Source organism: Pelodiscus sinensis, chromosome 1, assembly GCF_052426305.1.
Source record: "Pelodiscus sinensis isolate ZL-2025 chromosome 1, ASM5242630v1, whole genome shotgun sequence".
Classification (NCBI taxonomy): Eukaryota; Metazoa; Chordata; order Testudines; family Trionychidae; genus Pelodiscus; species Pelodiscus sinensis.
In genome coordinates this window covers 117,843,841-117,861,503 of record NC_143052.1, presented here as the reverse complement: position 1 = coordinate 117,861,503, position 17,663 = coordinate 117,843,841, and the positions used below count along the sequence as shown (strand labels likewise).

The 17,663-nt window shown below is 47.6% G+C and overlaps 1 protein-coding gene across 1 annotated transcript in view; it reads right to left on the bottom strand.

Moving 5' to 3' along the window:
• Positions 1 to 5,282, bottom strand: part of BCAT1 (branched chain amino acid transaminase 1) — a 102,713-nt gene extending 97,431 nt beyond the window's left edge. The window contains exon 1 of the mRNA XM_006121274.4: positions 4,574 to 5,282. Coding sequence (XP_006121336.3) covers positions 4,574 to 4,582 — 9 coding nt within the window. The 5' untranslated portion in view covers positions 4,583 to 5,282. The remainder of the gene's footprint in view (positions 1 to 4,573) is intronic.
• Positions 5,283 to 17,663: the final 12,381 nt, after the last annotated feature.

Genomic DNA, 17,663 nt, shown 5'->3' with positions numbered 1-17,663 from the left:
AGGCCGAGGAGATAAGTCGGAGGTTTCTGGCCCCTTCCACACTTACAAAATGGCTGTAAGTGCGGGGGATCGGAACTCAGGCAGTCGCAAGTCAGGGGCCTCCTGTAGTGATCATAGTGTTTTTATTTATGTAGCCACAGTTATTCACAGATACTGTCATTATGTCATTTTATTAGAATGGGAACACTACACTGAATCTTTAATCTGCCTAATGTGAATTCATTGTTTGAAAAACCCTGAATAGATTGTCTAGGCTGAATGCTCCTGACATTAATAAAATGTGATGGCTCTCCTCTCCTGACAATCTCTCAGTATTTACTGACCACTGTACTTCTAAGGATAAATTTATAAATTCTAAGGATATTTTTATTCTTGGTTCAACTCCAGGAGAATATCATGGAAATATACCAGGCATGAACAGGGCCCATTCGTGGTTTAGAAAAATATAAGCTACTGAATGCTAATGTCTTTTTTTGGCTCCTTCTGTCTCCTGTGACTTGATAACACTGATTTCAGCTGTCAGCCTCAGTGCCAGGAAATCAGACCACCCACACCATCACAAGATGATATGAGCGCTAGGCCTGTCAGCTGAAATCAGTTGCCACGGGGAACAATGCAGAACTAGAGACATGAAAGGTGAATTCACTCCTTACACAGTATTTTTGTACACAGGGCTAAGAGACCGGAAGGGGATTGGAAAGGGATTGAGGGAGAATGTCTTTATTGAAATAGAAGGGATTTAAAGCAGAAAATAGTGAAGATGGAAAACATAAGGGACAGGGAAGGGCAATGATAACACTGCTGACTGATATCTTCAAAGTTTTAGTTATACCACAGTTATGCCTATATGCCCACACTGTGATTGAGATCGCATTGTGGTGGGCACTATGACTGTCCAAACACCATGATAGTCACTCTCTTTAAAACACCATATACTGTACAGTCTACATCAGGGGTGTCCAAACTTTTTTCAAAGAGGGCCAGATTTGATGAAGTGAACATGCGTGAGGGCCAACCATTTTGCCTGACACTCTTTGAACCATTAAAATTAAATGCAAATTAACTATTTTATGCAAAGTTTATTGCAAACGGCATACTTTTCATTTCGTCACATGGATGACAAATCTAAACAGGTGTTAAATCACTCTGCCTTTCATATCTGAAGGCCAGATGAAAAAAAAATCCAGGAAGCTGAAATATATGTCAGGAACATTGTAAAGTACATTACATATTATTGGTAATAAAGGTTGTCTGTCAACTTTTAAGTTCAAAAAATATGAACAGGAACATAACACCAAGTATACATGTTGTGTCCAAATATATTTATAACTGATTTAGACCAACTGACATTAACTGAGATTTTACAATGTATTCATCTCAATACATTTGGATTCGTTGGGGGCCATAAAAGATAGATATTGCCAAATTACCTGTGGGGCCGTATTAAACCGGAACACGGGCCGCAATTGGCCCGCGGGCCGGACTTTGGACATGCCTGGTCTACATGGACAAAACAAATGAAGGGCCAAAAGAAAAACAAAGGCAAGTGAAGTGACCTTCCCAAAGTTACACTGCAGGCTAGTGTACAACCCAGATCTCCTGTCTTAGAACCATTACACTGCTGCCTTGTGGTATGTTTGTTCAGTCCAGCAGTGCAATCCTTTTGATGAGAAATATGGTAATTTCATTGACAAGCTCACTGCTTGTAGTAAGCAGTCAGTGTCATGAATCAGATTTTACTTCCTTCCTTTTTGGTACATGCGTGTTTAAAGTGCTGGGGAAAGGTCCAGGAAGTTGAGTACGCTGCTTTCATCAGGCATGTGGCAGGTACGGCAAGAGCAGTGGCAATGAAAGATCATATCTCCATCCCAGTTCACAAGGTGCTAAACTAGAGAAGACACTGAGGGCATGTTTACACTAGGAAATTGTTTTGAAATAACTAAAATCGAAATAACTCCCAAAATAACAAAATCAAAGTAACATGTCCCCACTGTGGCACAAGCCTAGAAATCAGGCTGAGGCACGCACTGTTATTGTGGACAAGCTATCTTGATTTGAAGTCCCAAGAAACACCAGTGAGTAATTACTCTGAATGACTCTCGGGAGTAGTTATTTCAAAATAGCAGCAGCAGAGCATCCATACTAATACTATTTTGAAATAACTATTTCAAAATAAGTGTTATTCCCCGAAGGAAAGCGGGAGTACAGATTTTGAAATAACCAGCTTGTTATTTTTAAATAATGGGCTTGGTAGTGTGGATGCTCTGCTTCTTATTAATTCAAAATAAGGAGGGTGGGGTTATTTCCAAATAACCCCCTAGTGTAGACCAGGGCTAACTGGCCTACCAGGAGCATTTTCAGAACTTCTCCCACCACTAGTCTAGTCCTGTCTCATCTCCACTGATGCTAGTATTTGTGGGAATGCTCATGTAAATGGTACACAAGTGAGGTTTGCTATCATTATTGACATCTGTGCAGCTGCACCATTGCCATGGCAACAGCAAAGGAATTTCAGAAAATCTTCCAGGTAGACAAAGATAACAAGGGTGAGAACAGGGCAACTCAGCAATCAGCAGGGAAGAGCAGCAGGAGTGAAGCTCACTTTTGTTTCCCCTTCCGCCCCTGGGTGGAAGAAGCTCTCCTCTCACCTCCCAGGGTCATTTACATGGAGTAACTATTCTATGCACCAGCTCAGGTGCAAATTCAGGCCACGCAGACATGTTATTTCAAAGCCAACTTTGTACAGAACCTTCTTCAAGACCCCAGGCCTTCCCACCTCCCTGCAGTGTGTACAGCTGTGGCGGTTCACCATGTAGCTGAAAAATTACAAAAGCAGAGACAGCACCTCTGGGCAGCCTATTTGGAGGAACAAGGCGTCTCTCCCCACATTCCCAGGGAACAGCCGAAGAATGTGAAACTTCAAGGCAAAATGCAGGACAATGTAGCACTTTAAAGACTAACAAGATGGCTTATTAGATGATGAGCTTTCGTGGGCCAGACCCACGATGATGGAAAGCTCATCATCTAATAAACCATCTTGTTAGTCTTTAAAGTGCTACATTGTCCTGCATTTTGCTTCAGCTACCCCAGACTAACACGGCTACATTTCTATCACTAAACTTTAAGGCTACGTCTACACTGGCAGCTTCTTGCACAAGAACTCTTTTGCGGAAGAGTTCTTGTGCAAAAACTCTTCCACAACAGAGCGTCTACACTGCCATGTGCTTTTGTGCAAGAGATGTGCTTTTGCGCAAGAGCATCCATGGCAGTGTAGACCTTATCTTCCACAAGAAAGCTCTGATGCCCATTTTAACCATAGGGGCTTCTTGTGCAAGAAATTCATGTTGCCTGTCTACACTGCCCTCTTTTGAAGGAGCTCTTGCGCAAGAGGGCTTATTCCTCGTGGGGAGAGGAATAACTCTTCCGGAAGAAGCCCTGTTTTAGAACGCTATACTGTAAATTTACTTCTGGAAGAACGCTTGTGCAGTGTAGACAGCCGGCAAGATTTTGCGGAAGAACAGCTGTTCTTCTGCAAGAAGCTGCCAATGTAGATGTAGCCTAAAGGACTCATAAACAACTAGAAGTCCTGTGGCACCTTACAGACTAACAGATTTATTGGAGTATAAGCTTTCGTAGGCAAAGACCCACTTTGTCAGATAAGTTTAGAAGATGCCACAGGACTTCTTGTTGTTCATGCAGATTCAGACTAACACGGCCACCCCTCTGATACTCTAAAGGATGCAGAGACAGAACTGCGCCACTAAAAGGCTGACTTCCAAAACCCGCCACATCTCATGTTTAATTTAACCCATAAATACGATAAACAACCAGAAGTCCTGGGGCACCTTATAGAGTGACTAACAGATTTATTAGAGCATAAGCTTTTGCGGCAAAGACCCACTTCGTCACATGCATCTGACGAAGTGGGTCTTTGCCCACCAAAGCTTAACGCTCCAATACATCTGTTAGCCTATAAGGTGCCCCAGGACTTCTCGTTGTTTATGCAGATTCAGACTAACACGGCTACCCCTCTGATACGCGTAAATACGATAGTTTCCATTCACTCGGGCTGCAGCCTGCGACTGCCACTAGGGCCATCACTGTACTCGGCTGCCCGGCTCCCCGATCCAGCTCTAGCACGACTGCAAAGCTGGGAGCGATAATAAGCGCCCGGACACTTAAACTCCACTTTGCCTGTCAGCAGACCGGACCCTTCGCAGGTTTTTCCCCTCTGCTGCACTTATCCCTTTTTAAGAGCCCCATCTTAGAAATAAAGCCGCGCCGGTAACACGCCGTTCTCCCTTGCACCGTGCCAGATTGAAAAGATTTCTCTCCCCCCCCCCTTCTGTATTTTCTCCAATGCTGCCTGCAGCTCAGCAATACAAAGGAGACGAGAGTCGCGCACATCTTGCCTCTGGACCAGAAACAATCAAGCCCGCGAGGACAGAGCCTCCCTGGCGAAGCACCAAAGCCCAATCCGCTCAACAACGTGGCTGCTTGCTGGCCACGCCGCATCCCGCAACGGATGGGCGCCCGGCGAGACACGGGGTAGCAGCGCGCTGGCTCCGCTCACCTTCATCATGCTGGTCCCGTTAGCAGTGGCTTGCAAACGAGGCAGGGAGAGCTTCCCCCAGGCGCGGCCCCCGCTCCCTTCGGTGGGCGACCAGGCTCTGCTCAATGCAGCGCCTGGCTGCTGGGACACGTCGCCGCACGGAGCAGAAGGAGCCGAGAGTCTTCTCCCTGCGGCGGCGGCGGCGGCTGGAGGGGTCCGATTGCATCAGCGCCAAGGCAACGCGGCTCACCCTTGTCGCCGCTAGGGAGCGCAGCCGCTAAAAGCGCGGGACAAGGGCTGGTTGCGGCCAGGCCGGATCTGTCTTCCCAAAGGAGCAGCAAGGGGCTTCGGCCCCTTCCCCAAGCCGGCCACGGCCTAAGCAAAAGCCCCAGGCACACATCCACTGGGCTATGGGCCCGGGCTGTGCTGTGAGGGGTCTCAGTGCATGGGTGTACTAATCTGACTGCCTCCTCGCCCTACCCAAACATGGACAGCCACGACCAGTTTGGATCCATCTGTGGTCTCCAGAATGCCCCCCGAGAGGGTATTGTGCCAAGTTCTGCAGAATCCAGACAGAGCCATACCTCCAGGAAGTTTTTGCACTGAAAATATTTCACGGGGACCAAGCAACTTCAGTTTTTTCCCCCTGCACTTCCTTTATAAACACCATTCAATGCCGATTTGCTCTCGTCATTTCCTTTTTTCTGCTTTCAAGACGGAGAGTCAACACCACTCAGTTTACCCTCCACTACTACATTCTTCAACCAATACGACATTCTCCAGGTCTCACTGCAGCCAGACTTATCATGCACACTTCACATTTTCCTGCAAATATGCACCACTGCAGGTGTAGCTCTTCCAGTGGGAGTTTCACTGTGGCCAGGCCCCCATTTTTGAGCAGAGATGGCACAGGGAATAAAACATCAGAGCACCACCTATATGTGCAATCCCACCATTGCTACTGCCAATTGAGCTGCACCAAAGGTGAGAATTCTGGAGAAAATATGCTAATGTAGACCCAACCTAATCTCCACAAATAAAGGGCGCTTATTCACCTCTTCACTGATTTTTTCCTTAATTATCATTTTTTAATCGATTTTCCTTCTTCTTGCCTACTGATGAGCAGCTGTGTCCAGCTCTGGAAAAGACTCTTTTCTTCTATTCTACTGCCAAGTGAATATTTCAGTACAATGGTTTGCTATGCATTTGTGGGAATGATTCTCCCTTGAATATATGTATGTGTAGTTGCAAAAATAACTCTGGCAAAGTGTTGTCATGGGAACACTTCAATGATAAACAATGAAAGAATGATGATTTTTATGACTGGGAGTGGAATTACAGGAAAAAGGGTGGCCAATGCATGCTAGTTGTACAAATCCAACAGATAGTGTGCTGCTAGCTAGAGATTTGCAAAGACTTCTTGTATTCCATGAGCTGCCACCCTGTGAACTGAAAGTAATATGCCTACAGTGTAAGAACTCTTAATACAAGGACACAGCTGAGAAAAAGCCAGGTGCTTCCTGCTGTTGCAACAGCTGCTTGTTCATCATTATTCCACTGAATGACTGCAAGCTAGAGCAATGCCAGAAATGTGCTTCCATTATTTAACTTACAATATTAATGACCTTTTAAACTGTAAAAATAACTAAACAACGTGTACTGTTATTGATTTGTGTGTGTATGTGCACACATGCTGAGGCATTCAGGCTTTTGATAGTTTGAATTATCTGACATTCTTAAGCATCGATTTACACCTACTTTATGGGCTCTGTTTAGTAGCAAGGGAAAAGTTCCCTTCTACAGCAGGAAGGTCTGCAAAATACCTTGTGCATCTTCACAGCAGGGACAGCAGGGTTAATTCATACACTGATAAATGAAGTTTACATGAATTTGTAACTATCATATATATAGCGCCCCACCCCTCCATCCCCTCCCTCCGTGGTGGCTCTGCCGAGCGCTGCTCGGCTGGGCCCCAGGGAGTGCGGCCCCCAAATGGCCCCTTGCCACCGCTTGCTCCCCCGCCGCTTGCTCCCCTGCCGCTCAGCTGGGCCCCGGCTAAGGTTGCCAAGTAGACCCCGCTAAAAAACCGGACACACTTGTCCGCGGGGGGAGGGAAGGACCGGCTGGAAGGGGGGCAGGAAGCAGAGCTGGCGAGGGATCAGGGGCTGTGGGGCTGGAGGGGAGGATGGGGGGGCCCAGAGGAAGGGGGGTGAGAAGCAGGGCTGGCGGGGGGGTATCCAGGGGCCACGGGGCTGGCTGGCAGGAAGAGGGAGTGGGAAGCCAAGCTGGCGGGAGGGGGGTGCAGCCACTGGCCGCAGCCGGAGTCCTTCCAGCCACGCCCCCAGCAGACACGCCCTTTACTTGCCAGCAGAAGCCGGGCAGAGGCTCCCAGCTGGAAGACGGGCCACAATTGGCACTGGGACCGTCTGGTCCCATGCAAAAGCCGGGCGGGAGGGGTGTGGCTGGGAGTACCGGCCCCCGCCCTACCCCAACCCCTCCCTCCCGGCTTTTGCGTGCGATCACAGGGCTCCCAAAGCCAAAAGCGCTCCGCCTCCCAGTCTCTCTCCCTCCCCCCCCCGCCCCGCCAGGCTTCCCTCCGGCACCCAGCTGGGAATTCACAAAATACCAGACATTCAACATGTCCGGTATTTTCTGAGTTTTTCTACCCGACAGACGGTGCAAATACCGGACTGTCTGGTAGAAAACCGGACACCTGGCAACCCTAGACCCAGCAGAAGCGCTGCTCAGCTGGGCCCCGGGTGACAAGCAGCTGTTTGGGGTCCTCGCTCCCCATTCATGGGGAGCGCGGCCCCCAAACGGCCGCTTGCTGCTGCTTGCTCCCCCGCCACGACGCAGCTGAGTGGTGCTGGCGCTGTGCCGCTCAGCTGAGCCCCAGTGAGAGAGGAAAGGTGGCGGGGCGCTGATGTACACGGCCAGGGGGCGGGGACGTGTAGCCCCCACTTCCTCCTCCTGCCGTGGCACTGAGTGGTGCGCCACTCAGCCAGGCCGCCGCAGGAGAGGGGACGGAGGGGGGTGACATAGACAGCCCTGCCCCCTGGCCGTGTATGTCACCGCCCCCTTCCCCTCCTGCTGTGGCACTCAGCTGAGTGCTCTGCCCCTCAGCTGGGCTGCCGGGGGAGCCAGCAACGCAAGGGGCCGTTTGGGCTCCCCCGCAGTGGGAGGGGAAGGGAGGGCGGTGAAGTACACGGCCCCGCCCCCTGGCCATGTACGTCACCCCCCGCCCCCCTCCCTCGCAGCAGCCTGGCTGAGCAGGCAGCACTCAGCCAAGTGCCACAGCAGGAGGGAAGGGGAAGGAGAAGGGAAGAGACAGAGGGGAGAGAGAGGCAGGAGGAGGAGGAGAAGAGAAAGGGAGAGTGAGAGGCAGGAGAGGGAGAAGAGAAAGAAAGAGACTGAGAGAGAGGCAGGATGCAGAGGAGAGCTGAGAGAAGGGGGGGAGGCAGTAGGAGGAGAGAGAGAGAGACGGAGCGAGAGAGCTCAGGAGAGAAGACCTGAAAATCCCATCTTATAATGGGCTAATTGACTAGTTCTGTAAGAATATGCTTATGGGCTTGAACCATGACAATCAAAGATCTTGTCTACACTAGGTCTTTTTAAAGTTTCCATTAATTCAGCACTATCAAATATGGAAGTTGTAATGCAGACAAGGTGCCCCAGCATTTGCCAGCATTTTGTACTACAATGTCACCTAAAGCTGCCCTGAAAAGAGTTAGAAAGTATTGTGGTTTGTATACCAGCACCTTGTCTATCCTCCCACTCCCATGTTGCTCTCAATAGCGCTGCATGACGGAAAATCTTAGGGAAAAATCTGTTGTAGACAGAGCCAAAGATTTTAAGTGGGAATATTTCTGCATTTTAAAAAATAGGCTATTTTAATGTTCAGAGTTAAATTGGTTTGGGACACTTTTTTGCCATTACTGAAAGTTTAAAACAATTATCTTAAAAAAAAGTGATTTCAGATCTGTAAAATTGGTTAATGTACACAAGCCTCTTACCTAGAATCACAAAATACTAGATCTGGAAAGGACCTTGAGAGATCATCAAGTCCAGTCCCCTGCCCTCATGGCAGGACCAAGCACTGTCTATAATATCATTCCTGGTAGATGTCTGTCTAACCTGCTCTTAAATATCTCCAGTGATGGAGATTCTACACCCTTTCTAGGCATATTGTTCCAGTGTTTAACCACCCTGATAGTTAGGAACTTTTTCCTAATGTCCAACCTTGCTGCAGTTTAAGCCCATTGCTTCTTGTTCTATCATCAGAGGCCAAGGAGAACAATTTTCCCCCTTCCTCCCTGTGACACCCTTTTAGATACTGCTATCATGTCCCCTCTACAGGGCCGGCTTTAGGAAGTGCGGGGCCCAATTTGAACAATTTCAACGGGGCCCAACAGCAATTTTGGTTGAGAGAAAAAAAAAAAACACAGCACAAAAAAATCCCCCGCCAACACACATACACCCTCCCGCAGCACAGGAAAACCCTGCACTAAACTCACACCTCCTGTGGTGCAGGCAGCCAACGCACTCCTCCTCCGGGGCCAGCAGATTTGTATAATTTTTGGTGGTGCCCCATTAGCCACACTCCCTGACCCCCATTAACCATGCCCCAAACCCCATTAGCCACACCCCTTTGCCCCCATTAACCAGGCCTCTGGAAGTAACACGCTCAGGGCATGACCAGAAGTAAAAAGTGTCATGTCACCCCTCTCGAAGGACGTTTCCCACCATCCTCCTACCAACAGGAATTAGTTTGGCCCCCACCAAGCCCCCCTCATGCAACTATCCTGCAACTGCATTAACCCAATGTGTGTGACATTAACTCGGGGGCAGAGAGGCTGGGGGAAGTGTTCCCTCTAAGGCTATGTCTACACTCACGGCTTCTTATGCAAGTACAGCCGTTCTTGTGCAAGATCCCACAGAGCAGCCACACTGCCCGCCTGCTCTTGCACAAGGAAATTTACAGTACGGTGTGGTAAGAGAGGGTGTCTCACGCAAGAGCTACACTCTTTTCTAACATGTGTAAGTTCCCTTGCGCAACAGAGCAGTGTGGATGCTCAGCAGGGATTTCTTGCGCAAGAAACCCTTATGGCTAAAATGGCCATTGAAACTTTCTTGCTCAAGAGAGCGTCCACACTGCCACGGATGCTCTCGCGCAAAAGGACAGCTTGCATATGGCAGTGTGGACTTGTTCTTGCGCAAGATGTTCTTGCACAAGAAGCTGCCAGTGTAGACGTAGCCTAAGAGTTTCCTCCCATAAGCAGAATGGATTTTGTGTTGTGCACCTGTACTGAATTCATGTGGCTTGTTTGGATGTGCCACTGTGGCACCCAAGTTATTAATAAATATTTTATAAACCTTTACATTTTATCTCTGCAGCCATGTCTTCTCCCCTTGCTCCATCATCTCCCTGGTGCCTGCTGCCCCCCAGTCCTAACCCTCCTCTGCTGTCCTGACTCCTGCCCTTCTCAATGCCCTCAGGCCTCCTGCAACCTGCCCCCCCTCCACCAGACCTTCTCTCCTCTCTGTGCCCACTCCTCCAGTAGCCCCACTCTGCTCATATGAGCTACCCCTCCTCATCCCCTCTTCCAACACCTTCCTCTACACACCTGCTCTGATTCTCTCCTCTGGTGCTGGTGTTTTTATTTCCCTTTTTATAGATGGGCACTACATTTGCCCTTTTCTAATCTTCTGGAATCTCTCCCAACTTCCATGATTTTTCAAAGATGATATCTAAAGGCTCAGATACCTCCTCTATCAGCTCCTTCTAGGATGCATTTCATCAGGCCTTGGTGACTCGAAGATATTTAATTTTTCTAAGTTATTTTTAACTTCTAAACCTACCGCATTTCCATTAGCATTCAAGTATCAGAGGGGTAGCCGTGTTAGTCTGAATCTGCAAAAGCGACGAGGAGTCCTGTGGCACCTTATAGACTAACTGAAGTGTAGGAGCATAAGCTTTCGTGGGCCACGAAAGCTTATGCTCCTACACTTCAGTTAGTCTATAAGGTGCCACAGGACTCCTCGTCGCATTAGCATTCACTATGTTAGGCATCCCTTCATCATCAAACTTCTTGGTAAAAACCGAAACAAAGAAGTCATTAAGCAGCTCTGCCATTTTGAAGTTTCCTGTTATTGTTTCTCCCTTCTCTCTGTGCAATGGGCATACCCTGCCCTTGGTCTTCCACTTTGCTTCTAATATATTTATAGAATGTCTTCTTGTTACCCTCTATATCTCTACCTAGATTGAGCTCGTTTTGTGCCTTTGCCTTTCTAATCTTGCCCCTATATACCTGTGTTGTTTGCTTATATTCAGCCTTTGTAATTTGACCTAGTTTTCACTTTTTATATGACTCCTTTTTGATTTTTTAGATCATGCAAAATCTCCTGGGTAAGCCAAGGCAGTCTTTTGCCATACTGTCTATCTTTCCTATTCAACGGAATAGTTTGCTTTTGGGCCCTTAATAATGTCCCTTTGAAAAACTGTCAACCCTCTTCAGTTGTTTTTCCTCTTAGTCTGGCTTCCCATGGGACCTTACCAACCAATTCCCTGAGTTTACTAAAATCTGCCTTCCAGAAATTGTCTCTATTTTGCTGTTCTCCCTTCTACCATTCCTTAGTATCATGAACTTAGTATATTTTACAATAATACAAACTTCCACAGCTAATAATGTTTACAAACTGGAGGCAGCATTGACACTTTAAGAGTCATAGGCAAATTCATTCTTCCTTCTCCAAGAGGCTGCCCACAGCAATGTGGGCTCAATTTATATTGAACATATACTATGCAATACATTGAAGAATTTATAGCCAATACTGTGTGTTTTATAGACAGAAATATTTTACTGTCATAAATGAATTGTGCTATGTACTACTAAAATCTATAACACACTCTAGTCCTCCTGAACAACTGTGTATTTTATTGTAACTCCTTAAACTATGTTTTCAAAAATAGCTACTGCTTTTATGAGCACCAGTCTTACTGAAAGCCAGTGGCACTTTTGAAAGTCTTCCCTTAAAAATCATATAAAAATAATAAAACATTTGCTTACCGTTATACTTTTCAGTGCCTATCAGGGGAGTCAACAGCCTCGCCAGGCATGGGGTCCAGCTGTGTGTATGTGTTGGGGGGGAAGGAGACAGGCTGGCTCCATGCTCTTGGAAGAGACGGGGCCTCAGATGGAAGGGTAGGGAGGGGCAGGCAGGCCTCAGCACCTTCTGGAGCACACCCTTCCTCTCCCTGCAGCCACTCAGAGCCATTCAGAGTGCCCCACACAGTGCGCTGGCAGTGATTTAAAGAGCCTGGGGCCACAGCAGTGGTGACTGGGATCCTGGGTCCTCTTGCCAGACCCTGGGGCAATTGCCCTCCTCCACCTCCCAGCCCCATCTGTGGTCCCGGTGGCTCTAGAGCTTCTCAGTGGTAGATCTCAAAATGTGTGTCATGAGATTAGATGTCATCCTCATTTTACAAATGGGGAAACAGATAGAAACTTGTCCAAGGTCCAGGATCAGAGCCAAGGTCTCCTGGCTCTCCAGCCAGTGCCTTATCCACTGGATCACACCAAAACTGGATTGCTCTCAAAGCATCTCATTCATCCCTCAGAGCTAATGGGGTGCTAGACTGTGTTTCTTCTTCAGCTCCTTTCCTCCTCCGTAGAGAGTCCAGAGGTGATTCTTTCCCCTTCTCACTCACTTTGTAGCTGGTAGAGGAAAAAAAGGAGACAGTGTTTTACAGTATTACACTGTTAGCATTGCCAACCACAAATGTTCAAAAATCATAAGTCAGAATCACCAAAAATCATATTTAAAGCCAGTCATGAGTAGGGCCCTTCCAAATCCACAGGGTATCAATACTGTGACCTCCCATTTTGCATAAGGACCCAGTTTGAAAAACATTGAGTCTTGAGGGCTTTACATGTTAGTATGTTGCCATTTTTAAATACAACTTCATGTTTTGTTAGAACACAATGAAATTTCAGATTTTAATATCTTGAAACCATGAAATTCAAGATTATTAAAATGCTATGACCATGACATTTATAAAATTGGACCATGAATATGATAGGTCTCTAATCATGAAATTATGTAAAAACAATAGATTTGGGGTTCTTTTTATTTGCCTTCTGCTTTTTGAGCCTTATGGGGATACTGGGGTCACATTTTGAAGACTTCTCCGCAGTCACGAGGGCCTAGAACTTATTTTTTCTTTAAGAATGAAGGCTGAAATCATCACATCTCCATATAACTCCAGGGGCTGGGGCTTTAAGGAAAACAATAATTATCATGAGACTCGTGACAAAGTCAGAAGAACTGGGAACACTGCACTGTGCACAGCGGCCAACATTTTGAAAAAAAGAAATTTCAATGGACAATTCTGAAAATGAGCATGAGAATCGGTGTATGAAACCTGGAAGGATTGTGTGCACATTCTGCTGAATTGAAGGTTGATTTTATTACAGTAGATTTCCGATAATCCGGCACCTTTGGGACCCAGGGGGTGCCGGATTATCAAATATGCCGGAGTATCAGGAGGTACTCCAGTGGGGGGGCTGCCACTCGTCAGTTTCAGCAGCAGTGGACTTGGAGAAGCGGCTGAGCAGAGCAGCTGGGATGCTGCCGGGTTGGTCCCGCAGTGCCGCCCCTCACCTGAGCGGCACTGCGGGACCAACCCAGCAGCACCCCGGCTGCTCTGCTCTGCCGCTTCCCCAAGTCCGCTGTTGCTGCTTGCAGCCCCAGCTGGCCTGTAGCAGGCAGCTGTGCGAGGCTTCCCCCGCCTCCCTGCAAAACAGTGAAGGGTTTGCCCCTCGCCAGGCTGTTCCCCACCCACCCCGCTCCCCGGCCAGGAGGAGTGCGGTTCAGCAGACCCGTCACAGGGGTATAATCCCCTTCCCCTCTCCTCCCCTCCCCTTTCCCGGCCCATGAGCGTGCATGGGGCTCCAATTGTCTGGCTGGCTGGAGCACTTCAGGGTTCCAGTTGGTGCCGGACTATCAGGAGTGCCTGACCACTGGATGCCGGACAATTGGAGTTTTACTGTATATGAAATCTAAAACAGTATTTTATTTAAAAGGCTAACTGCCAAGAAGAATAACATTTATTTCTCCAGATAGTTGTACCCTAGAATACTTATTGTTTGTTTGAATCTTGGCTTCTCTGATTTTTGCTGGAAGATCTGTAGGGCTGGAGAAAAGCAGGAATAAGGAGATTGCAATAGACTTAAATCTGAGCTGCAAGTTTCCCAACCTTCAAATAACTAGGGAGGGGATGTTAGGCAGACTGTTTAAAATTCTTTGGTGTTTGAGTGTATGTCACAATCTGTTGAATTGACATTCCAGACAGAACTGCTTTTTCTGAAAGATTCAATATTCCCTTCCTATTTTAATACCACTTTCATCCTTGAGTTCCTCAGGCCTCCAAACACTAAAACAGGGAGATGAAGATTTGATATTCAAATGTTACAAAAGTACAAAGTAAGCTTAGAAAAACAAACCATTTTGAGGCCATATTTCCCAAGTCTCACTTACACATAATAAGGCCCCATTCTGAGCCTAAAGCTAAAAAGATAGGCTGTGTCTAGACTGCATCCCTTTTCCGTAAAAGGGATGCAAATTAGACACATCGCAATTGCAAATGAAGCGGGGATTTAAATCCCCCCCGCTTCATTTGCATAAACATGGCTGCCACTTTTTTCTGGCTCGGGGCTTTGCTGGAAAAAAGCGCCAGTCTAGACGGGGATCTTTCGGAAAATACAGCCTTTTCCAAAAGATTCCTTATTCCTCCGTAAAAAAAGGAAACATGAAACATGTTGACATTGTCATGAAACATCACGTTATAACAATGAGGTAACATGTTTTTTCCCCAATGTAAGAACTCAAAAATTAGTAACAATAGTACAAAAATTACATTTAAAATCATATACAGAACTGACTTCAGTGTTGAAAACTATATTCTGCATTAGACCTTGCACAACAGAAAGCAATACTCTCTCTCTCGCTCTCTCTCGTATATAGAAGCTTCTCTGATCTTTGGATCAGTTCAGATGCTTTTTGAAAAGTGAAATTTTTACTGATTCTCACTACTCTCCAAGTTGCAACTATTCTTTTCCTGCATCCTCTACCTGTTTATTAAGTGGGAGACCAGACCGTCTGTTATCGCCATCTGGTGTTTTCAGGAACACCCAGTAATTCCCATTGGCATCTTACATTTTATATGAATTATCTGTATACTTTAATATATCACTTTAATAGGTCTAACCTGTTGAAAAAACATGAATTAATTTAGCCTCACATGCCTGGAGGTAATAATGCTAGCCCTACTTGACAGATGGGCAAAGTGCTGCATAAAAGAGTTCAATAATATGCCCAGAACCACACAAACTTAGGGGCAGAGTCAGGAATAGAATGCAAAAAGCCCAAGTTGCATTCCCATGCCTTATTTCACCTCTATCCTACTGACAGAGAGGAGAGACTTTTGCTGTGTTCAAAGTGTGTGTTGCCATCTCAATCACACCCTGCCAAATTGTCTTCTCTTTTCTGCTCTAAGACTGACTCTTGTGTCCATTGGGTCTCTGATTGTCTCCCTCTCTCCCAGACCTTTGTTCCTCTTGTTCTTGCCCTAGAGCAGTGGCTCTCAATCCATTTATCACTCTGGGCTGCATATGCAGTAAAGATGTTAAGAAGCAGGCAGCTGGCTAATTGTGTCGTCGCTACAATTTGTATCAACTACATGATTAGTCGATAAGGGAAGATGCTCTGTCCCTGCTCACGCTGGGTCCAGGAGTTTCCCCCACTGTGGCTCTGCAATTCAAAATGTAGTAGGAGCCGGGTGCACAAGCAGCCCAGTTCCTACTACATTTAAACTGCAGAGCCACAGCGGGGGTAGGTGCCGGATCTGGCTGAGCCGGGACTGAGCAGTTCTGGCTTGTGCTGGCTCTGGGACTGCTGTGGGTCTGCATTTTAAATATAGGAAGAGCTGCCCAGCTATATTTAAAATGCAGAGCCGCAGCAGGGTAGCTCCAGGACCGCTGCAGCTCTGTCTCCCCTCCCCGCACACAGCGGAAACACTGCTGGGGGGAAACTGACTTTTAAGCCATCTCTTGCTCCCCCTGCCTTGCTGCCTCTGATACAGAGGCAGAAGGGGGAGGGAAGCAAGTAGTCAAGTGGCTACTCAACTTGTCACTTGCACCCCTAATATGCAGCTCTCTCTGTGTTATGTGGGCCACATGCACGCAAGATGTATACATTACCTATATGGCCCTGAGGCAGTCACGTGGGCTCAATTATGTGCTGATTGGCACTGTGTGCTCTCAATACCCAACGTTCACACCAGAAGCACTGTGCAGACCCCATTATCTCTCCTTTTGCCTCCCACATGCACACACAAATTGGGGTGGTGCACTTGTAGCTCTCACAGGTGTCCGAGACAGAACATCAGAAATGGCTGCCCATCGCAGGGAGCCATAGCCTGTAATACCTCTAAGGCTGGTATAGGGGGCTCTGTCTGTGAGGTGGAGTGTTTTCCATATAAGGGCATGTAAATTAATAATCTTGCCCTGCTCGCTCCACCCATTGCAGTGAAAGATCAGCCAATGGGCTGACTTGTGCTCAGGCCTGCTACTCCACCCACTGCAGGAAAAACCAACCTATAGGGTGATAAGTTCACAGGCAATAAAACAGGCAGGCAGCCCCTCTCTCACTGGGGATTTGCATCGAGTGAACGCCTGGCCTGATCACCCAGACGCCTTGCACCCCCCGCTCTCGAGTTTTACTGAGTGTACTCCGAGTTGGTCGACCCGAGTGGAGACCGTTTATGAGCATGTGACCGGTACTTGTGTTCCTGCTGTCTCCAGAACTGGTATAACCCCCCCCCCTCCCCCGCCATCATCCCTATCCTAATTGATTTCTGAGTTGTCCTTATTGCTTGTCAAGTGACAGTGGTTAAAAAGTTACTAAGTTAGTTTATAAATAGTTGTGGTTTAAGGTTTTTACTGTTTCCTTGTATAAAGTTGTGTAAATAATCAGCCCTATGGACAATACCAGTGTTAATTCAACTGTTCCTAACCCCTGGGCAGTTATTGGGAATTATTGTGATTTAGAAAAGCCTCAGGGAATTTTGTGTTGTCTGGCAATCTGTTCAATTTTTGTTCTGATGATTGTCTGGCGCCATCCAAATAAAATCAGTTTGTGCTTTTTAAAGCCCCCAGTTGTGGTCTCATCCTTTCCGGCATCCCTTTGAACCTCGTGTATTACGGGGACTGACAACAGGCAGGGGCAGATGACCATTTCGCGGGGCCCCCCTTTGCCACGGCGCATGCACGGGGCTTCTTGAAGTGCGGGGCCCGGGGCAGCCGCCCCGCTCGCCCTGCCCTATATCCATCCCTGCTCACCGGGCTGTCTCTGTGTACCCTTCTCTCTCCCCCACACTTAAGGTTGCCACCTGTGCAGATTTCCTCAGGATCATTCCTTTTTCGGAGGGGGCTGTCTGGGGAAAGCTGTAAGGGGGCTTAGCTTTATAGCCTCAGGATCATCCCATGTGTCTCAGTTTTGTTTTGTCTTCTGAGGTAGTGCCTATTACACCTTCATCTTCTCCCCAGCACAACAGGTCTCTCCTCTTATCATTGCTGGACTATGGTCTGTCACCTCCTTCCTTCGCCACACACCAAGCTATTGAGTCTCTAGGCCCCTCTTTGCCCATTGGGGGCTCCTGCTGCCCCTGCCCCTCATCTTGGGAGGGTGGCTGGCAAGTGGCTAGTATTTCCTTGTGGGGAAGCAGCAGGACCCTTTTCTCTTTCATTTAGCTCCCCCTGCTGGGTAAGTGTGGCACTGCTTCCATCCTTGTTCTCCAAGCCATTCTCAGCTGAGAGCAACTTTGGTTCTGGGTCTGTCAGTACCTTGCGCATGCAGCTCTAGACTACAGCCTATTAGGGGCTGGGCAAAAGCCAGCAGTGAGCAGCTAGTCTCCCCTGATTTACAGGGCAGGAGGTGAGCAATAATGCTCTGCCTCCCTCCCTACTACCCTTGTGATGGCATGTCACTGAAGCGAATTGCTTGTGCTGCACCTAGGAACAACCTGCTCCAGGAACAAGTTGAGCCTAGTAAA